The sequence below is a fragment of the Aythya ferina genome (assembly GCF_964211825.1).
Source record: "Aythya ferina genome assembly, chromosome: 23".
In the NCBI taxonomy this organism is placed as follows: domain Eukaryota; kingdom Metazoa; phylum Chordata; class Aves; order Anseriformes; family Anatidae; genus Aythya; species Aythya ferina.
The window spans coordinates 7,146,191-7,167,300 of NC_140321.1; the positions used below are offsets into that span (position 1 = coordinate 7,146,191).

Consider the following 21,110-nt stretch of genomic DNA (forward strand, 5'->3'; position numbering starts at 1 on the left):
TGAATTGGCTGCTTACTACTTCCCTAATCATGCGATGTCTTACTTTCACATGAAGGATCAGAATCTCGTTTCTTCTTAAATGAGACTTTTGCTTTTGAGGAATAGTCCCTTGCTTATCCTAGATTGTCAGCAATAAGCCAAGAAAAACGGAGGAGGTGCAGGGCTTCTGACTATTTTTCATTTCATTTTTATTAATGCAGCTGTTGATACTACCAGCATTTGAACCTGCAGTTTAACGTGGACATTTTTAAAAGCTGCTTGTGGGAGGGAGAGTAGAAAACCTTAGCCAGTATTTTGTTTCCTTTTGCTTTGTGTTTCTTTTTTTCTTTTTTTTTTTTTTTTTTCTCCAGGAAGCAGGTGGCAATCTGCTTTATTCCCCAACTTCCTTTTCCCAGTCTGATCCTTGGACCCGCTGCAGTGGAGTCCGCTTTTGTTGCCCATCTGCACTGCAGCATCCACAATAGCTCTTGTACAGGGTATCAGATATGTGCCTTTCAGTGCTGGGTTCAGATTGCAGTCGAAGTGCCGACTTTGAACCAGTGTACAAAAAAAAAAATAATAATAAAACCTCCCAGGTGCTGAGGCGAGGAGGAGCTCCGCTGACCGGGAGCGCCAGCCAGCTCCTGAGCACGGGTAGCGAGAGGCCTGGGCCACGTCTCGAGTAATGCCTTTTCTTTTTATTTTGTTTCTTGAGGTGGGGTGGGATTTCCTTTTAAAAAAAAAAAAAAAAAAAAAAGAAAGCCATTCCTGAAGTTGGGGAGGGGGCGTGGAGGGAAGAAATCTGATCATTCCTCAGTGCTACCTGTTTCTGTCCTGTGTGGCTGTTCAGCTGTAGACAGCAGGAGAATAAAGTACACTGAGACAGTAGTGGAAACAAACCCGTGTCTGTCCTCTTTGTTGGGGCTCTGGGGGTTTTGTTCGCTTCAGGGGAGCAGCTGCTGGCTCGGGGGGAGCGCGAGCACCCCTTGGGCTCCCTTCGGGCTCCCTTCGGGCTCCTGCAGAGCTGCTTTCGCTGCGGCCGTGCAGGTAGAGCCCTCCACGGTGGCTCCTCTCCGGGGGCTGCCCCAGCACCGCGTGGGGACGTGCCTGGGGCCGTGTCCAGCTCCTTGCCCTGCCCCGGTGCCTTGGCACGAGGACGATGCCCTCGAGGGGTGCCCAGCCGGGCTCCCGTTACCGGAGCTCTGCCGTTCCCTCGGGCACACTGAGCGAAGGCTTCCCCCAGCGAGGACCTGATGCCTGCGGAGGACCCAGCCGCTAGCAAACCGGTAGGCCCGATTTATTTACCTTCTAAATAAAAGCCGCTTTATTTTGGTTTTCGTTACTTTTTTGCTGCTTCGTTTGACAGAGCCGCTGCTGCTCCCCCCCCCCCCCCCGCCAGCCGCGGCCCCCGCGGTGCTCTGAGACGGCGTGGGTGTGCGGCGGCCGCGTGCTTCCTGCGGGGAGCCGGGGGTGACAGCGGCGTGGCGGCAGCGTGGCGGCTGCCATCTGTGCCACCGAGCACACGGGGGGCGAGCGGGGCCCTGGGCGATGCCTCCCGGGGACAGTGCTCGGCCTCCTCCCGGTGCTCGGCCCCATCCGCCCCACGGGTACCAGGCCCCGGGGAGCAGCCGTGGGCAGGAGATGCCCGAATCCTGCTCGGGGCTGGGAGAGGAGCGAGGTGAAGGCGCTCGGCTTTCTGCTCCCGGGGGTGACAGCGGGGCCCTGGCCCCGTTTCAGCACGGGGATGCTGCCTGGCACCCGGCGGGCTCAGGGCCTGGTGGCTTCAGCAGCTGGCGCTCGCTCCCTGGTGCCACCGCGCTTTGGGCTGAGCCGTTCCCCGTTTCACCATTTTTTAGCCATTTTTTAGCCGTTTTTTAGCCCTGTTGTTCCCAAGGCTCTGGCTGCAAGCGGAGCAGGAGCTCAACACGCAGCAGTGGGAATTTGGTGAATCCCCTCCTGTCGGGTACCCGGGGCGCTGGAGGAAGCCGAGCTGCAGGTGCCCGGAGCCAGGTTGGGCTCTGCAGGGCCCGGGGGGGTTCTGTGCCCCCCGGCCGTGCGGTGCGGCTCTCCCCCAGCCCCTGCGCCCCCCTGCACAGCCACGGGGCCTCACCTGAGCCCGAGGGCGGCACGGAAACCACAGAGCTGTGATGGTGAATGTCTGCTGCTGCTGCCCTTCTTGGTGCGAGCTGTGATGGCTTGACACAAAGGTTTGTGGCCGCGTCTTAGCGAGGTTTGTGCTCGGAACCACAGCTCTGGGGCAGCTCAGAGCCCTCCCAGGCAGATCCTGGCCCCCCAGGTCACAGCTTCCACGGGGTGACAACACAAACGTCGCCTTTGGACCAAGCACGAAGATGGGAGCATGGGGATGAGGGGACTCAGGGTGCGCAGGGGACTTGGGGACCCTCCTCCACCCACCCTGCCACGGCCCCGGGCTCTCCTGGGGATGCAGAGGGGCCAGAACTGGGCGATGCCCCCAAAGCACTGGAGCCCTGCGTGGCAGGGAGATGAGCTCAGCGTCGGCCTCTCGAATGCCTGGTGCTCTTCTTTCAGACAAGTGCTGCTCCGCAACGGGCACAGATAAGCCAAGTGGAAAACGATCTGAGGTTTTCCACTCTAAGTGGCCGTGTGGCAGAGTGATTAGGTTCTCTGCACAATGATGCATCTGCGCTGGCCTAACCTCGCTGCTTAAAATAGCGCTTCTGCCAGCGTGGCTGTGGCTGCCGGTGTAAATTGAGTTCCAGAGCCCTGCGCTAGACCCTTGTGAGCGAGCAAAAAGCGATGGGCAAATTACTGCTCGTCCCAGGGGCAGCGGCCCAGGCGCTGTGCGAGGCTCTTCCCTAACACACGGCGATGGCTTGGGCACGCAGCCCCTCCGTGGGGCTGGGGGGGCTCAGGCTGTGCCCCCTGTGCTGCCGCCTGTGAGGGCTGCGCAGCCCCCACGGCACCTGCCGCCTTTGCACACACGCATGGTTGAGGCCTCGCTGTTTTCTTTGCATCAAAATTAACTTCAAACCTGATGGAAAACCTTAATTTGCACTTCAAAGCGCTTTGCAGCAATCTGTGAGCATGAGCAGAGCCTGAGCTGGTGCTCCTTTTTTTTCTGGGCCCTGTTTGCGGCACAGCCCAGCCCCGTGGCTCCCGCTGCCCCTTGCAGGGTGACCGCTCCTGGGCTCACCGGGGCTCTCCTGGGGCACCCCCCGGCCCTGTTCCTCCTCTCTCGGCCATGCACCAGACGTGACGCGCTGCCTTCCTGGCAGAAATTCAGATGGAAATGGCTCTGCTCTGCTCGCAGCAGCCCATTAGCAGCCCGATGCCTGTCCTGGCTGCGGGGCAGCATGAGCAGGGGGAGGCAGCGGCAGCGCATCCGTCTCCAAAAACCTCCGGGGCCTAACGCTGCGATTTTGGCTCGGGAAGGCCCAGCGCCGTGCCCAGCTTTGGCTCCAGCCCTGGGGCTGCCCCGGCATTCCCCACGGGACCTGCTGATGCGGGGCAGCGGGGGTCTGGCCCCGCTGCCAACCACCCCTCTCCTGCTCCAGGAGCGAAGCTCCCGGGTGCCGAGTGACGTCCGCTGAATCACCGCCGAGCCGCATCCAGGCGCTGATGCAGCCGCGCTATACATAGCGCCGGGAGGGGGGCTGCGCAGGGGGGGCAGGATGGGGTCCCCCGGGAGCGCCTCTGCCAGGGGCTTCGCCGCCGTCTGCTCTCGGTGGGGACAGGGCTACTGAGCTCAGCCCAAAGCACGGCGTTGTCCTCGCCGCTGCCCTGCCCCGACGCCTCTGCCCCCAGCCCCAGCACGAGCCGTCGCACGGTGGAGGCAGATGGAGGGGCCGGGGATGGTTCCCGTGCTGACGTCTCCGTCTCGCCTCCGTCACCAGCGCCTGAACAGGAGCGGAGCCACCCAAACCGCGAGCTGGGATGCGGCTCCTGGGCTCCATCTCGCACCCGAGGGCCTTGGCAGGGATTTGCACGCCTGGGGGGCTGGCGGCAGTGCCGTGGGTCCGTCCGTGTGGTGCCGTGGGTCTGTCCTCATGGTGCCATCGGTCTGTCCGGCTGCTCCCAGCTTCCAGCCTGGCACCGGGCCCCGCTCCCCCAGCCGGGGGCTGCCGGGGTTTGCCCCCAGAGCGGGGCTGAGCTCGCTGGGGGAGCCCTCGGAGGCAGCGGCAGCGGCAAAAGCAGAGCAGCTATTAATAACCCATGTGCAGCAAAGTGAAAAAAACGCAATTCCATAATGGAAGCGGCTCCGAGGGAACAATTCAGGGAATAAAATGTTCTCCCAGCCCCCACAGCATGTGGCTGCGGCTCTGCTCAGCCCTCGGCCCCACCGCCACGGGGCCGTGCTGGGAGATGAAAGGAGCCCCCCCCGGCCCCCCGCCCCTCTGCCCCAACGGGGGCCGGGGGCAGCCCCGGGCACTGCCCCAGGGCTCCGGTACCGGGGGGGCTCCGGTCCCCGTGGCGCCGCTCGGGGGGGCAGCCGGGGGGCTGCAGCGGGCGGGGGCCGGGGCGCACCGCCCCCGGGGGGGCACTGCCCTGCTCCGGGACCGGCACCGGGACCGCGGCCGGGCCGGGCGGGGGCGGCCCCGGAGCGGAGCCGCGTCCCGGCGGGCGGCACCGGCGCGGCCCGGGGCGGTACCGGCGCGGCCCGGGGGGAGGGCGCTGGCGGCCGCCCGGTGCCCACGTGGTTTCTCGGTGGCTCCGGAGCGGAAGAAACGGCGGCGGCCGGGGCCGGGGCTGCGGCGGGGGCGGTCGGGACCGGGACCGGGACCGACACCGGCACCGACACCGCGACCGGGGCCGGGGGGAAGGAGCCGCATCCCGGCGGGCGCCGCCGCCGCCGCCGCCGCCGCAGCGCCTCCCGGTGCTCGCCGCCCCTCCCGGTGAGTGCGGGGCCTGGGCCGGGGGCGGGCAGCGGGGGAGGGAACCGGAACCGGGCTCCCCCCGCCCGGGCCGGGCTCGCCGCGGCCCCGCTGCTGCCCGGCGGCTCCCGGCCTCCTCGGGCCCGTTCCCGGCCCCCGCTGCCGCCCCCTCCTCCGGCCCGGCCCCCTCCCGTTCCCGGCCCCTTCCCCGGCCCCGCCGCCATCCTCGCTCGCCCCCCCCGGGCCCCGTCTTTGTCCCCATCCCCGCCCCGTTCCCAGCCCCGACCCCTCCTGCGCCTTTGTCCCCGGCTCCATCCCTGGCCCCGACCCCCCCCGGTTCCCCCTGCCGCCCCCCGCCACCCCCCCCGGTGCCGTGCGGGCTCCCCGGGCAGCCCCGGCCGGGGGGACTCGGGTGGGGGGGGCTCGGGGCCGTGCCGGGGGCGCCGAAGAGCCGCAGACCCTGGGGTCGCGGGGGTGCCCCCCCCCAGCCTCGTGCACACGCACGTGCGCGCCGCCGCACCGGGGCCTCGTGCCCGCCGCGCCCCCGGGGCGCTCCCCGGCACCGCTCCGGGACCCCCGGGCTCGCCGCTTCTCCCGGGGTGCGCCCCCTGCCCGCTCGCCCCCTCGTACCTGCACGGCCGCCAGCCCCCCCCGCAGCCCCCCAGCCCTGGGGAGCCGGGTGCCGGAGCTGGCCCCGTCCCTGCCCGCTCCCGTGACCGTGCCGGGGGGGCTGCAGCCCCGGTTTCGCTCTCTTTAACGACGTCCCCAGGCCTCCAGGAGGGGCCGGCTGCCGGCAGCCAGGAGGGAGCGAAGCCGCCCGGAGCCTCGGGGACCTCCTGCCTCCATGGAGCCCGATGCCATCGCCACCGCCTCGCACTGAGCCTCTCGTGGCCGACCCGCCGAGCGCCCGCCGGCCGCAGCTCGCTGCCCGCACCTGAGGCTCCTGCACCGCAGCCCTGCCCAGCCCGCACCGCATCGCCCCGCGCCCGGGGCCCGCTGCCAGGCAGGTGTCAGGAGGGGTCCGGCCCTGGTGCACCTGGGGAAACCGAGGCACGGCGCAGGGAGCAGCAGGGCCAGGCACCGGGCTTGGTACCCCGCTGGGAAGCTTGGTTCCAGCGTCCCCCTGCCCTGTGTGGTGCCCCCCAGGGCATCCTCCAGCCCCAGGACTCTTGGGTCTTGCTTTGAGGGAGCCCCCAGGGGCTTGGGGAGTCCAGCCTTGGCTTTTGCATCTTTTGGGGGGTCCTCTGTTTCCCCACAGAGGAATGATGATGGTGCCCTCCCTGCCCAAGCAGGGGGGGGATCTTGGGGTGCCCCATCCCCTCTGTCACTGCCCCATGGGGTGGATTTAGAGCCCTGAGCACAGCGAGTGGGGACAGAGGAGGGGCTGTGGTGCTGGGGGTTTTGTCTGCGTTTCATGCTCCTCATCCCAGCGAGGGGCTGCCTCGCCCCCCCAGACCTTCTGAGGATCTGGGGTCACGGGGAGCACCGGGGCTTCTGCACCCAGGGCTGGGGCAGCGAGAGCACCAGGCTGGCCCCAGGCTCTGGCCATGGCTGGGGGGGGGGCCCGGCTGTCCCCGCCTGCCCCCCCGCAGAGCTCGCCTCCTTCCCTGCCTGCTGCCATGAATTATTTGTGTGGCCGCGGCTCCCGGATGAGGCTGCGCCGCTGCCTGCGGGTGGGATGGGGCGAGCTGCCCCCGCTGCCTCCTGGCTGGCTCAGGGTGTGATCTCCTCGCTCCCCACGGGCTGGGTGGCTGCTCCACCGCACGCAGGGCTCCCGTTAATTGCGTGCCTCGAAATAGCGACCAGCTCGGCGGGGACAGCGCTGCCAGCAGCCTGGCCCCCGGTGAGTGCAGGAGGGCATCGGGCAGCAGAGCCTTTCGGGAGCCTCTTTGGCCCCAGCACCCTGCTCGCAGGTGGCTTTGTGACCGTCGTTCTGGGGACAAACCCTGCCGTGCCGGGGCTGTGAGTGGGCCGGGCAGGATGAGGCCTCGCTGGGGCTGTGCTGAGCCAGGTAGCTCCTGGGGGTGAGCGGCAGCGCCGGTATATAGGGCACCGCGCGGGCTCCGTGCCGCGTGGGAGGGCGGAAAGCAGCTCGCGTGCGTTGCGGGGTGGGAGTCGGCGGCACCGGCCGCTATTTCTGGCACTCGCTCCCTGGGGGACGTTGGGAAAGTCACCGCGTCCCCCTGGGGCTGCTCCGCCGGGATGCTCTGTGCCGTCCCGGCTCCTTGGTGCCGGCTCCCCTGCTCCTCCCCAGCATCTTGGGGGGCTGCTCCCCTGCTGCTCCCCCCTTTCTGTGGGCAGGAGAGGTGACACGTGCCCTGTGTCCCTGGTGGCCCTGCAGCTCCAAGGGCTCCTGAGCCGCTGCGGCCGCTTCTGTCCCCGCCTCACCCCGGGGTGCTCGCGTCCCCCCAGGCAGGACTCGCGCGGCGCCATGGACTCCATGTTCGAGGACGACATCAGCATCCTGACGCAGGAGGCGCTGGGGCCAGACGAGGACTGGCTGGACAGCCCCAACACCGACCTCTCGGGGGAGATGTGCTCGGCCTCCCACTTCGCCCTCATCACCGCCTACGACGACATCAAGAACCGCCTCACCGGGCTGGAGAGGGAGAACTCCACGCTCAAGCGGCGCCTCAAGATGTACGAGGTCAAGGTGAGGGCCCTGGAGCCACGGGCTGGGGGGGTGGCAGGGGGCTGGGGGGCCCCCCTGATGGCTCTGCCCCACGGCCTCAGTACCCACTGATCGGCGAGTTCGGGGAGGAGCACATCTTCTCTGTCTACGAGGCCAAGGAGACGTCGCTGCTCAAGAGCGAGAAGGCGTCGCTGCAGCAGCAGCTCAACCAGTTCCAGCACGAGGTGAGCGGGGCCGGGGGCACCGGGGATCGTGGGGGGTCCCCAGGCCGTGTGCTGACCCCCGCCCCTGCCCCGCAGCTGCAGAAGAGCAAGGAGCGTGAGGAGCAGCTGGACGAGATGATCCAGGCCTACGAGAAGCTGTGCGTGGAGAAGGCAGACCTGGAGTCGGAGCTGGGCGAGATGGTGGGCGCCTGCGGCTGGCGGGGGCGCTGGCACGGGGGAGTCACTGGGGGCCCCTTCCCCACGCTGGGCAAATCGCTTCTCCCCCTGGCGAGTTGTGGTGGCCTCGGTGCTGCCGTCGGTGTCACCGCCGGGACTTGGCAGGGATGTGGTGACGCGGGGCTGGGGGCTGATGGTTTGGGGTGCCAAGCTCCGGGTGTGCAGGAGGCGCGGGGGCAGGATTAATTGGGGGGCGGTGGGGTTCACCCCTCTCCCCCCCCCGGCAGCGGGCGCTGGTGGAGACGCACCTGAGCCGCATCCGGAGCCTGGAGCAGCAGCTGCGGCAGCGCGACGGCGGCGCCTTCCCCGGCCTCGGCGCCCCGCTGCCGGGCCAGGAGGTGCCATTCCTCTCCCTGCACCCCAACCCCGCGCTGAGCCACGGTGAGCCCCCCGCACGCACCCCATGGCTCCCCTCTCCCGGGGGGCACCCTCCGGCAGAGCCCCCCCGCGGCCGTGGCGCTGAGCCGTGCCCTGCCCGCAGTGCTGGATCGCCCCGCGGGCTGGCCGAGCCGCGGGATGGAGGCCGCGGGCCGGCTGGAGGCCGAGCTGGAGGCTGCGCGGCAGGAGGCTCAGCGCGCACAGCACCGCGAGGAGCACCTCAAGGCCGAGTGCGAGCGGCTGCAGGCCGAGCTGAAGCACCTGCAGGACACCCGCCAGCAGGTAACGGCGCGGGCAGGGGGCAGCCAAGGGGCCGTGGGGTGGTGGCCGGGGGCTCACGGCCGTGCCCCGTCCCCAGGAGCAGTCGGAGCGGGACATGGCCTGGGTGAAGAAGATGGGCGACGACCAGTAAGTGCCTGGGGTGCGTGGGGGGTGGGGGCACCAGGGGGGGGGACCCCGGGAGGATGGGGGGCACGGGGGGGGGGGCGCACGGACAGGGGGGTGCTGGGGGGGCACCCGCTGCGCCATCGCCCTCCCTGGGCGCAGGACTGGGGGGGCTGCCCCTGCCCCACCGCTCCTCTGCCTCGTTGCAGGGGGGGCGGGCGGGGGGCGCCGCGCCCGGGAGGGGGGGAGCGGGAGGAGTGGGGGCCGCCTCCAGAGGGCGCTGCTGCCGCGCAGGCACCGCGCCGGGCCGGGCTGAGCCGAGCCGGGCTGGGCTGGGCTGGGCTGGGCTGGGCTGGGCTGTGATGTGATGCTCCGGTGCTGCTCCGAGCCGTGCTGCTCTGTGCAGGGCAGGGTGGTACCGATCCGAGCCGAGCCGTGCCGTGCTGCTCCGTGCCGTGTGGTGCCATGCCGTGCCATGCTGCTCCATGTCATACTGCTCTGTTCCGTGCCATGCCATTCTGCTCCGTGCCGTGCCATGCATCTGGCAGCACCAGCAGCGTGCCCGGGCTGCTCCCACAGCCACCAGCTCTGCACGACCCCCACCAGCAGTTTTTGGCGATTTATTTTAATTCAGTGCAGCTGGGAGCGGAGCTGCCACAGTGCCAGCAGCAATGGGGGGGGGGGGTCTCTGCTTGGGGTCTCTGCTTGGCCTCCCCCTTGCTGCCGCGCTGAGCCCCAGGGGCACCGCCTGGCTCCAGGAGAGGGACCGGGAACCCCCAGCCTCAGGGGGGGGTTGGTCCAAGAACCCCCCAGGTTTGGAGCAGGCCCAGGGGAGCTGTCGGGCTGGGCCAGGCCAACGCGGGGCACGGTGCGGCGATGTCCCCCCGAGCACCACACTCCCCCCCGGCAGCAGCCACCCCCGGCCCGCTCTGTTAGGAGGCAGCCCCTTTGTGCCGCTCTCCTCCTCGTTCCAGCCCCGGGCGCCCGTCCCCATGCTCGGGACGCGGTGGGGGCTCCATTCCCTTGCCCCCCACATCGTGCAGCGCTGCGTCTCCTCCGGGCGGGCGGCGAGGTGCTGGGGCCGGCCGCGCCGAGCTGTGGACAGATAAAAGCTGACGCGTGGGACTCGTGGGGCACGGGGACGGGAAGGTGCCGGGCTTTTTTCCCCTCCTTTTTCTCACCGTGACGGATGCCGTCGCCGTTTGTTGTCTCCCTGGAGTAAATCAGCGCCTCGGTGGCAGCGGGGCTGTCCTGATCCGCGCTGATTTCCCCCCGAGGCTGGGGCCGACCGAGGGCTGCTGCAGCCCCAGCTCCCCGCCTCGCGTCCCGGCAGCTGCCCTTCACCCCCCAGGCTTCCTCCCTTTAATTCGCTTTGGTTTTGGCAAAGCTCAGCCCCACCACGGCCGGGAGAGGCAGAGGCAGGTGTCCTCCCCCCCTTGCCACCCAGCACCCAGCCCTCCCCAAAGCAAAGCTCCCAGCTCCTTGTTGGTGATCCCCAGCCCCTCTGCAGTTGGGGTGGGGAAACTGAGGCCCCGCAGGCTCCGTGCCCTCTGCCCGGGGACAGCAGCAGAGCAAACCCCACTTTTTGGGGCCCTTCAGCCCTTTCTCAGGGCTGGGATGGAGAATAAGTTTTTCCTCCACGGCGTTGTCTTTTCTTGTAAATAAGGCTCTTTTTTGTAACCTGCTCCTTTCCACCACTTTTTTTTCAGCGTGAAGGGCACGTTATCTCTGCTTTTCATCTTTGGGTGACTTTTCTTTCTTTCTTTTGCCAAATTAGTCAGCCTGCCTCTGTAGTGCGCCCGCAAGGGCAGGAGGGGTTGGGGTTTGACTCACTGCCTTCGATGGCAGCGCTTGCTTTTGTTGTGGAGGCGGCCACGCGATCGCCGCTACTGTGCCTGCTCCTTTTTCGGGGGGAAAGGAGACTTTGAGCCAATTCCTGCTGCAGCCACGGCGAAGTGTCTTCAGTGACCTCAGCAGCGTGGAGGGAAGCACCGAGCTTTTATTTTTTCCTTGATTTTTGTCCTTTTTTTGTCCCTTCCCAGCTCCTGGCCGCTCCCACCTGCACCTTTCCCATCTGGGTGCAGAGAGGCTGGCGCAGCCCCAGGGGCCGGGGCTGGGCGCAGATGGGGTCGGGGACACCTCCAGTGTGGGGCTGGATCTGGGGGGGCAGGGAGATGCTGGGCAGTGCCCCAAAACCTGGGGATGCTCTGTGGGATCTGTCCCATGGGAGATCTCCAGCAGTGGAGGTGCTGGGAGCAAGGGGTGCGGTGGGTGCGGGCTGTGGGGGGCACATCCCCGCTGCCCTCCTGTGCTGCCGGCTTCCCCGCTGCCACATTAATTTTGATGGGCTTTTGTGGGTTTTAATGAATCTCAGGGGCCGGCTCCCTGTGCAGCGTGGGGTGGGCTGAGCAGGATCCCCTCGGTGCACAGGGGCACGGTGGCACCTTGGGGACGTGCCCGGTGGCTGCAGGCTGACACCAGCCCCCCCCGTAGGACCAGCAGCCGCTGCTCGGTCCCGGTCTGACCCTGAGCACCCATGGGTGCTGCTGCCACGCCTGCCGGCCTCCACGCCTCCTGCAGCTGCTGCAAGGAGCCTCCCCAGCCTCGCTCTCCGTCCCCAATGTCCCACAGGCCAGCAGGGTGCAGAGCAAGCAGGAGGGGAGCAGGATCTGTCCCTCTTCGGTGGCAGTGCCGGGATGTCCCCGCGCCCCTCTCCCAGCTCCTTGGACCCCGTCCCAGTGGCGGGGGGGCAAGGTTGGTGCCCAGCCGTGCCCCCAGCAGCCCCGGTGCACGCTCCCCCCTTGCCCACCCCCTGCCCACGCGCAGATAGCAGATAAGGCTGTGGTTTGTGCTTTTATTTAAGGGCTCCTTCTTGTTTACCAGGCGTAACTTGCTCGAGGTCACCCCTTCCCCCCTCCCCAGGCAACCGCAGGCCCCATGTGGAGGACAGGGCCCCCCCCCCTGTGCTCAGCACCCCCTGCCTGGCTGGGGGGGGCCGTGTCCTGCTCCTGCACCCACCAGCTCCCCAGCGAGCGGGGGCCTGCGCTGACCCCAGTGGCAGGGAGGAGCCCCCCACGCCCGGCTGGGGCTGGGGGCACTGGGGGGCACCTTGCAGCCGGGTGGGAGCGATGTGATGTGGTTGGCAGCGCTGCCCCCCCCGAAATGTCCCCACCACAGCACTGGGCAGGATGCGGGGTCCTGTCCCCATGGGGCAGCTGCGACCCCAAACCCCCCCCCGGTCCCCCAGCTTCCTCCAGAAGGTGACCGGGGCTGTGCAGCTGGGGGGGGGGCTGCTCCCTACAAATAGGTGCTGGGTTTGGTTGGAGTGAGCTGTGGGTGCCCCTGCAAGTTGTGTGCCTTTATCGGGGTGGGAAGGGGGGGCCCTTAAGCCCTGGCCTCCCCCATATTTCACCAGCCACCACCTGAGGACCGCGGCTGTGCTCCCAGCCCTGCCCCATCCTGCCCGGCCCCTCCGCCACCGCTGCCCCCGGCCCTCTCCTGGCCGTGGCAGCCCCCCAGGGACACCAAGGGACAGCGGGGAGGGGGTGGGGGGCACCCCTGGGCCAGCGGGAGCCCTGCGGGATCCGGCCGCTCCTGCCAGAGCAGCGTCGCTCCCCGGCACTTCGGGGCCTGTGGGCGGCTGGGTTTTCGGCAGCTGTTTTGTTCTCACGTCTTATCTGCAGTTGCGTATCAAAACTCGCATTTTATCCTGAAACAGCAATTTTTCAGGGCGTGGGGGAGCTGCACCGATCCTCTCCAAAAACCTGGTGGCTGCCCTGGCTCCGGGAGGGGCCCTTGGGGGCTGCCGGTTGCCCCCCGCCCTGGTGCTTTGGCCGGGCTCTGGGCTCGGTGCGGGGCTGGGGGCTGCTCGTCGCTCCGCTCCCCCGGCACCGTGCTCTCCCCCACCCCAGTGCTGCGGCTTTCACACTTCCTCCCTGCGCTGCAGCGTGACTTCGAGAGGAGCGGGGTGGCCCCGGGGGCAGGGGGTGCTCCGGTCAGCCCAAAGCCAGCACCAGAGCCGGAGCCGGGCCCCCGCTTCGAGCTGCCGCTGCCCGGGCTCGAAGTCGGGTCACGAGCACCGAGGGTTTGGGGAAACGTCCCCTGTGCCCCCCCCCCCCAGAGCCACCCCGCAGGGCTGTGGGGCCTCTGGGGCCGTGACACGGGACCGAGCTGGGGAAACTTCATCTTTTCTTTTCCTTTTCTTTTCCTTTTCTTCTCCTGCCCGTGATAAGATCGCAGGGGAGGCAGCGCGGGGCAGACCTGTCGGCTGCTGTTACGAGCGGCGCCTCCCGGGTCCCGGGGGTGTCACAACGGCTCAGCTCAACTCGCCCTGCGCCGCGGCGGGCGCGCCGAGCCTGACAGCCCCGCGGGAACCTCCGGAGATGGGTTCTCCCTTCACATCACCCCGGAGAATATGTTTTTTAAAAGTGACACCCAAGTTGGGGGAGAATTGATGACTTTGTCAGGGCCTCTGAAAGCTGTCGGTGAGCTCAGCGCCCACCTCCCTGCAGCGCCTTGTGCCTGCGCTCCTGCTCCTCCTGGCACCTGGGCGGCAAGGCACGGCTCCAACTTTTACTTTTTGGGTCGAGGAGCCCGGTTTGGGGTCGTTTTGGGTGCGCCCACGGTGCCTGGAGCAGGGAGGGTGCTGGGGGCCGGGGCCGCTCTGCCCTCGGTGACGCGCTGTCCCTGCCGCAGGGTGAACCTGGCGCTGGCCTACACGGAGCTGACGGAGGAGCTGTGCCGCCTGAGGAACCTCAGCTCCCTGCAGAGCCAAATCCTCCGCGCGCTGCTGCAGGAGAAGAGCCTCAACGGCGGTAAGAGGGGCCGGGGGCACTGCAAAAAATGGAGAGCACACTGCCTGCCCTCATCCTCCGGGCTCTGCGGCGCTCCTGGGCAGCCCTTCGGGGGCATCCATCCCGGGAGCATCCCTCCCACTGCTGCTCTCCAGGCCCCCCCCCATCCATCCGGGGTGCACGCGGGTGCCGCCGAGCTGATGGGGGCATTTTTTGTGTCTCCCCCCTCCCGTTGTGCTTTGCAGGCCAGCGCCACTCCCCGCTGTCCCAGTGCCACTCGCCGGCCCAGCAGCGCCGCTCGCCTGCCCCGCAGTGCCCCTCGCCCGCGCCCGGCCGCCCCCCGGCCCCTCAGTGCCAGTCCCCGGCGCTGCAGCGGCGCTCCCCGGCCCCCCAGTGCCAGTCGCCCGCCCAGCAGCGCCGTTCGCCCGCCCCGGGGCCCTGCCAGTCGCCGGCCCAGCAGCGCCGCTCGCCCGTGCCCACCTCCAGCCCCTCGCCCGCCCAGCAGCGCCGCTCCCCGGCGCCGCCGCCCTGCCCCTCCCCGGCCTCGGCGTCCCCCCACCGGCTGCCCGGCGAGAGGATGGAGCTGGGCTACGCCAAGCCCTCCAGCCGCCACATCAAGGCCGGCTTCCAGGGCCGCCGCAGCTACTCGGAGGTGAGCAACGTGGCCCTGTACCAGCAGAGCCGCTCGCTCTGGCTGCAGCCCGAAGCCTCGACGCTCCCCAAGCACCGGCCCTATGGCGAGGTGTACCTGGGGGGCACGGGGGCCCCCCTGAGTGCCCGCGAGCCCTTCGAGGAGCACGTGCGCTTCGAGAAGCAGTCGTCGGACGAAGAGGACTGGGCGGTCCCCAGCCCCCCCAGCCCTGAGGTGGGGGCCGTTCGCTGCGCCTCCTTCTGCGCCGGCTTCCCCATCCCCGACACCGCCGCGCACCGGGCAGCTGCCGCCTATGCCAGGAGCGAGCACGCCCAGTCCTGGCCCTCGATCAACGTAAGGGGGACCCCTGCCCACCCCAGGGTGCGGGGTGGTGGGTGGGGGAAGGCGGGGGCCGGGACCCCCCCTCCTGGCAGTCTCGCAGCGTGCCTCGGTTCCCCCCGCGGCTCCCCGGCCTGTGCCCGGCGGAGGAGCGCGATGGTGGGAGGGGGCTGGGGGCGAGGATCAGACCCGGGCCCTGCAGAGGTGGGCTCAGGGCTGCCCCTGTGCCCACAGCTGCTGATGGAGACGGTGGACTCGGAAATCCGGAGCTGCCCGCTGTGCCAGCTGGCCTTCCCCATCGGCTACCCGGACGATGCTTTGATAAAGCACATTGACTCGCACCTGGAGAACAGCAAGATCTGAGCTCCCCTGCCCGCGCCGCACCCCCCCCGGCCGCGGGCTGCCCCCTCCCCGGACTTTGGATGCTGCATGAGAACACGAGGAGTGACACGGCTCCGAAATACCTCCAAGGATTCTGTAGCTGCGGAGGGACTGACCCCACAGGAGCCCCAGGCCCCTCCTGGCCTCGCGTGTAGGTGGGTTTTCCCCACTCCCCCTTGCCCCGTCCCTGCGTCCACGGAGAATTCGGATGCTCCGACCAGGATGCTGTGGGCTGGGTCCGGGGGCTGCTGGTGGGGACCCACCTGCACCCATGGGTTTCTCTGCTTGATCTCAGGGAGGATTTGAGGGACCGGGTCCTGGATCTGGCCCCCAGAAAGCAGGTGAAGGGAAGGGGCTGCCCCTTCTGGGGCTCACTGGGTCAGAATTGGTTGGGGGTGGGAGGCTGCTTGTTCTCGGTCCCCCACCTCTTCCCACCAGTTCAAGCATCTTTCCAGTCTTTTACATTAAAAGCATCCCCCCCCCCCGCCCCCATTTCTCCCTTCTCCCCACAACGATGCTGCTGAGAATCAAACCCCACGGCCCATGGCACAGCATGGACATCCCGCACCACTGCACTGAGCTCTGCGGCCGCCGGCACCCCTGGGCCCTGCGGGGCCGTGTGGCCGCCCCCTCCGGCCCCGCAGCCCCCGGCCCCCACCCGCACCCCCCACGTTCAATCTACCTCAAAGCCGCCGAGAGGCCCCCGATGTCGGGAGGGGGGGTCTGCGGCACCGTCCCCCCGTGCTCCGCGCTGCATGCCCCCCCCGTGCCACGGCGCACACCTCCATGCGCAGCACCCGAGGGCTCGGCCGGGGTTCGGCCCCTGCTCCCTCGGGGTCCCCATGCAGGGGGACCCGCGCTCTGTGCAACGCCGCCGAGTCCAATAAAACCCTTCCCCAGTGCCCAAAACACTGCTGGGAGCCAAAGCTGCCACCGCTCTGCTGGTCCCCGGGGACAAGGGGGACGGGCTGCGGGTGTCCTGCATTGGGGCGCGCTGCCTTGGTGCCCGTGGGGTGACCGGGTTCGGGGTGCCCGTTGCGAGTAACCTACTAAGATGGCCCCGTTCCCAGCACGGCGGGATGTTTCGGGTTTACTGCTGTGGCAGGCACAAAGAAATAGGACAATCAAAACCAAAACAAAACCGCCGTGAACCCCGGGGGTGATGGCACGGCCGAGCCCCAGCCCCGCGGGGACAGCGCTGACAGCGGTGCTGTGGCCGGGCCAGCGCCATCGGGGTCCCCGTGCAGTGGGGAAATCCTGCTCCAGGCCTGGGGGGCTGTGGGTGCATGGGGGGGCTCTGGGTGCGTGGTGGGGCCGGGGTGGGTGGGTGCGAGGTGCTGGTGGCACAAAACACCATCCCCAAGCCCCCTCTGCTCCAGAGCCGCTCCCTGTGACGGTGCCGAGCGTCACCGCGGGTCCTTGGGGAGGGTAAAACGGGCATGGGGGCCCCCAGCCCCACCAGGACCCCCCGTTCCGAGCAGCTCTGCTCAGCCCCGGCCCTGCGGTGTGGGGCAGGCGGAGGGGGCGAGAGAAACGCCCGCAGCTCAGGGGCGAGCTGCGAGGCCCCGGCGCGGTGGGGCCCAGACCGCAGCGGAAGCCGGCAGCCGGCGAGGTGCCGCTGAGCGCAACGCGGCTGGGGCGGGGGCGCACCGCGGGGCGCGGGGGGGGGGCACCCTCGGGCATGACACCGGGGGAAGGTCGCCAAGAGTCCCCGACGGGCACGCTCGCACCTCTGCTGCTTGCCCCCAGCTTGGATAGCAGCCAAACGGTGCCTGCAAACCCTGCCCGGGGTGGGGGTCGTGGTCCCGGGGGGCAGCAGCCGTGGGGAGGGGGCCGTGGGGTCCAGCTGCAGCCAAGTGGCTGCGCACCCAAAGGCGAGGCTCGGAGGAAGGGGCTGCCCTGCGCACCGGGGGGCTCCGTCCCTCCCAAATCTGCCCCAGTGAGGCCTGCAGCCTCCCCGTGTGCTGTTGGGGGGGGGGGATTGGACCATGGTGGGGGGGCTCTCAGCCAATTCTGTGCCCCGCAGGGTGCCCAAGCTTGGGGCCACCACACCCTAAAGCCTGGCTGATCTCGGGAAAGCCCAGCCCACCGGCCCCGCTCCCGTAGGGCCCAGCAGTGCGCTGAGTTGTGGCTGCTCCCAGAGCTCGGCAGGGCAAAATTTGGCAGGAGGCGGGGGGGGGGGGGGGGGGAGGCTCCATCCCTGCTCCCCACAGCTCGGCATCAGCGGGGCGAGAGGTGGCCCCGGCAGGCAGGCAGCTCGGGGCTGCGGCGATGGTGTGAAGCAGATACGGGCTCCGCAACGCCTGCGCCCCAGCGGCAGCAGCTGCGCCGCGCGTTATCAGGGGCCGATCTCTGCATCTGGCGGGGGAAGGAAGAGCAGCACCTGCGGGGACGGGACGGATCCGGCCCCCAGCGGGCACGGGAAGCCCGGGCAGCGAGGCCGCCGCGGCGGCTCCCGGAGGGATGCACGGCTCCAAGGAAGGGTCCCCAAAGGAGCCAAGCGGGGGGGCTGCCCCCCACCCACACACCCCCTAGGACTGATCCTGCCCGGGGCCGCGCTGAGGATGCCCAGGGCTGGCTGCCACAGCCCGCCTCAGTCCCCAGTCTCCCACTGGTTTGTGCTGGGACAGCGCCGGGCGGGGGCTCGGCGGGGTGCAGGGGCTGCCCCCCCCGCCCACTCTGCCCCCAGCTCCTCTCTCTCTTTTTTTGAAATCACGTGATAAATTTCAAACGGCGCGAGCCCTGCGGTTACTCATCCCGCGGCCGATTCCTCTGGGGGCGGCTGCCGATGAGTCAGGGCGCGAGCCTGGGGGGGGGCCAGGGGTCCCCGGACCCCTTCCCGACCCCCTCCCCTCTGCAGCCCCCTTCCCCAGGGCTGTGCCGTGCCCCCAGCCCGCAGCAGGCCCCAGAGCTGCTGCAGGCGATGCTGCCCCGGCTGCTGCTCCTCCTGCTCCGCTCTGGGGACACCACAAACCTCGGTGGTGGCACCGGCGCTGCCCTGCTCGGTGGCTGTGCCGTGCCTCCGCCCGCGGGGCCAAGCTGCCGGTGCCACACATGGGACGTGAGCGTGTGTCCCCCCCGCACCCCTTGGGGCAGGAGCTGTCCTTAACCCCAGCCCCCCCCTTGGCACGGGGCAGCCGGGCCCCGCTGTGCCGCCCGCACCCCGGCCACCCCCTGCCTCAGTTTCCCCAGGCGCAGGGCAGGGGGTGCGGGGGGGGCAGCCCCATTTCCTCTGCCCCCCCCAGAGCTGCTGCCGCCCTGGCAGCTCACAGCAGGGTGCTGCAAACCACAGCTGGCTGTGGCTTGGGGCTCTCCCTCACCCTCCGGGGCTGCAGCGCTTCCACCCGCACCCCTCCCCGGACCCTGCCCACCTCGGCCGGGGAGGTCCCACAGGGGGGTGAGGGCACAGACCCCATGTTGGGTTGTGGGTGGGGGTCTCGTTCCCTGGCTCCTGACCCCCTGCTCGGACCCACGGGCAGGCAGCGCCCCCCCCCAGCCCCGGTTTTCTCCCCCCAGCCCTGGTGGGACTCGCGTGGCTCCGTGCCGTGCCCACCCCACACCGACTCCCCCCCCCCGGCCCACAGTGGGTCTCAGCTCTGTGTTTCCTATGCAGCAACTTTCTTTATTTTCCCACCAAAAACCCCCTCTTATTTTGGGCCGGTTGAAAGGTTTCTTTTTCCAGCAGGCTTTCAGTTTTTTTTTTCTCAGCATTTCTATCGGTAAGGGGAAAAATGAAGCCACCCGTGCTGCTACGGTTCTCTGCTCCGCCTGCCAGGGGCTGGTGGCAGCGGGGTCCCGGTGGCACGGGGGCGCCGGGGGCTGCTTCCAGGCGGGGGGGGCGGCAGTAACGGGGCCTGCGCCATGGAGGGGCCACGCGGATGTAGTGCGGGGTGAGCTGACACCTTGCCCTCACGGCATCCTCTCTCCTCCAGCCGGCCGCCTCGGTGTCACATTTGTCACCGATGACCCAAGGGCTCCGTCAGCTCCTGGGATCAGCCCCGCGCACGGGGTGGACTGAGGGCTTGGGCAACCCCGGGAGCAGGGCCCCAGGTGCCCCCCGACCCACCGCAGGGGCTGCAGCAGCCGCCGGGCCCCCCGGCCATGGGGCAGGAGGTGGGAGCCCTGCAGGGTGCCCGGCCCCGGGTCCCCTCCTCGGGTTTATAGGAAACGGCGCTGCGAGGAAGCGCCCGGCGCTCCTGCCCGGGTGAGCGTTTCTTTCCAGCCGTGGGCGCCGAAAGGCCCCTCTCTGCCACGGATCCGGTGTGAGTCAAAGCCAGAGCCCTGGGGTTTAACCACAAGCCCCAGAGCTGCTGTGTCACGGGGGAGCACCACCAGAGGCGTTTATAAGAAATGGGGGGGCTGCCCAGCCAGGGACGGGACCCTGGCCAGCGCGGGGGCTTTGCCCACGTCAAGAGGAACCCAGGGGATGCAGGATGACCTGGGCACGGCGCACAGCCCGTCTTCCCCAGGGCTGCTGCATTTTGGGTTCTCAGCTCAGCCCCATCCCGGGGTGCCCAGTACCCGCACCACCGCAGGGTGTGCGGCCCCCCAGCCCCACGGGGCCATGGCCACGCTCCCCTTGGGTCCAGCTGGGCCCCATCACAGCTCGTCCCTGCCCCAGGTGTGCCGGCAGCTGCCTGCCCCTCGCAGATGTTCCTCCTGGACACCCGGAGCCCCTCGCACGTGCCTCCCCTCCCGGCCTCGGGGACGGCGTCCGCAGCCCCGGGGAGCTCCCTCCGTGCGCACCGGGGCCAACCCTGCCACCCGGGGGGGAGGTGGCGCGTCCCCCCCGACCTTCCTCATCACACAGAGGGTTCAGCTCCTCATCATCATCTCTACAGCGGGGACCCCCCTCCCTGCTCCCCAGCACGAGGGGGGCAGCGACCTCAGATGACGGCGGGGGGGCGGCCCCGGCTGCCATGTGCCCAGCGCCGCCGCGGATGCTGCGGAGCGACAAGTGCCACCGGGCCCCCGGGGGCCGGCAGCCGGCCCGGCCCAGCGTGCGGGGCCCGCGATCTTGCTGCGGGGAGGTGACGGAGCCAACGCGCCCTGACAAGGGCCTCGCGCCCCCCCGCCGCGGCCAGCGCCTCGGCAGCGCCCGCCGGGGGGGACTTCTCGGCTGTCACAACCGATCTGCGTTGGGGGCAGCGTCTGCCGGCGCTGTAAGTGGGGTTAAATTCGGGGTCACCTGGATCGAGCACGGGGGGGGCTGCTGGAAAATAGCCCCCCCCCCCCATACAGACACACACACACCCCCCGTGCCTGGGCACCCCTTGTCCCCAGTTGACACCAGGGTGGGATATTTGGGGGGGTGAGGGGGGCACTGGGGTGAGGTAGAGGGGGAGAAAGGGAGACCCCAGCCCCTGCCCGCTGCGGGGACATCACGGAGGTGGGCACCACGGCAGCAGCCCCACGGCAGGCTCGTCCCCGGCGGTGGCAGGGAGCTCGAGCCGTGACCGAGGGGATGCGGTGGCCACGACCTGCCCCGGGGGTCCGCTGCCCAGCAGCCCCAAAGCCACCGGGGGCAGCGCCACCCGTGTCCGCGTCAACTCCCCGTGACCCTCCGGGACGGGCGGCGCTGCCACCGTCACCAAGAGGCCACCCCGGGGCCACCGTCACGGGCAGCTGGGCCCCGACCGCCCCTGCCAGCAATCGGCTGGAGCTGCGGAAATCCCTGCGGGGACCCTCAGCGTCCCCCCAAAAGCCCCGCAGCCGCCACGGGGCAGTTCTGGGCTGGGTGAGCAGCGTCTGGGGGCAAATCCCACCTCATCTGTGCAGGCAGACACCCACCCTTGTCCGAGGCCAAGCCCCGGGGCTCTGGATTTGCTGGGGTCCGGGCAGGTGGGATTTGGGGCTGGGCCCCCTGCCCGGTGCCGCCAGCCCCTGCCCCCTGAGCCCCCCCCCTTGTTTTCGGTGCCTGTGTCGCTGCCTGGGCTCGCGCTGAGCAGGCTGCAGCCGCGGGCAGATGCTTTTAACTAGCTGCTGAAATTAAAACGGCTCCGGCTCCTTCCCCCTGACCTATTTTTAACATTTGATTGGATTTTCTTCCCGCGCGCCGGCCCCTGGTGGGGCCGCGGTGTCAGCCCCGTGTCACATCAGTGCAGGCACGGGGGCCTCATTTGTCACTTCGCATCTCCCGGAGCCCCCCCGGATGGCACAGCGGGTGCACGGGGGGCCCACCCGGGCTTTGCCCCCATTCCCGTGCCCGTCTCCGCCGCACCACGGCCACTCCGTGCCCTGCCTGCAGTGCGCTGGGCACCGTCCCCCTGTCCCCATATCCCGGCACCGTCCCCGCCGCGA

General features: G+C 69.2%; 1 protein-coding gene across 5 annotated transcripts; it reads left to right on the top strand.

Moving 5' to 3' along the window:
• Window positions 1–4,649: 4,649 nt before the first annotated feature.
• Window positions 4,650–15,736, top strand: TBKBP1 (TBK1 binding protein 1). 5 transcript variants are annotated; one of them, XM_084496037.1, is made up of 11 exons: window positions 4,650–4,853; window positions 5,602–5,839; window positions 7,249–7,485; window positions 7,617–7,688; window positions 7,764–7,868; window positions 8,132–8,285; window positions 8,386–8,564; window positions 8,641–8,690; window positions 13,362–13,480; window positions 13,705–14,444; window positions 14,664–15,736. In XM_084496037.1, exons 3-11 carry the CDS (start codon window positions 7,264–7,266, stop codon window positions 14,790–14,792), a joined length of 1,770 nt encoding a protein of 589 aa, XP_084352163.1. In that variant the 5' UTR covers window positions 4,650–4,853; window positions 5,602–5,839; window positions 7,249–7,263; the 3' UTR covers window positions 14,793–15,736. The 5 variants fall into 5 exon arrangements, with proteins under 5 accessions (XP_084352163.1, XP_084352159.1, XP_084352160.1 ...); XM_084496033.1 differs by having other exon boundaries at window positions 4,653–4,853; window positions 7,566–7,688; XM_084496034.1 differs by having other exon boundaries at window positions 4,653–4,853; window positions 5,610–5,839; window positions 7,566–7,688.
• The last annotated feature ends 5,374 nt before the right edge of the window (window positions 15,737–21,110 follow it).

What these genes read in the sequence shown, in the direction of transcription:
- TBKBP1 (XM_084496033.1), top strand. Translation starts at nt 7,264, where the DNA reads ATGGACTCCATGTTCGAGGACGACATCAGCATCCTGACGCAGGAGGCG. An exon ending in TCAAGATGTACGAGGTCAAG is followed by an intron (nt 7,486 to 7,565) that starts GTGAGGGCCCTG and finishes CCACGGCCTCAG; the next exon opens with TACCCACTGATCGGCGAGTT. An exon ending in GGAGAAGAGCCTCAACGGCG is followed by an intron (nt 13,481 to 13,704) that starts GTAAGAGGGGCC and finishes TGTGCTTTGCAG; the next exon opens with GCCAGCGCCACTCCCCGCTG.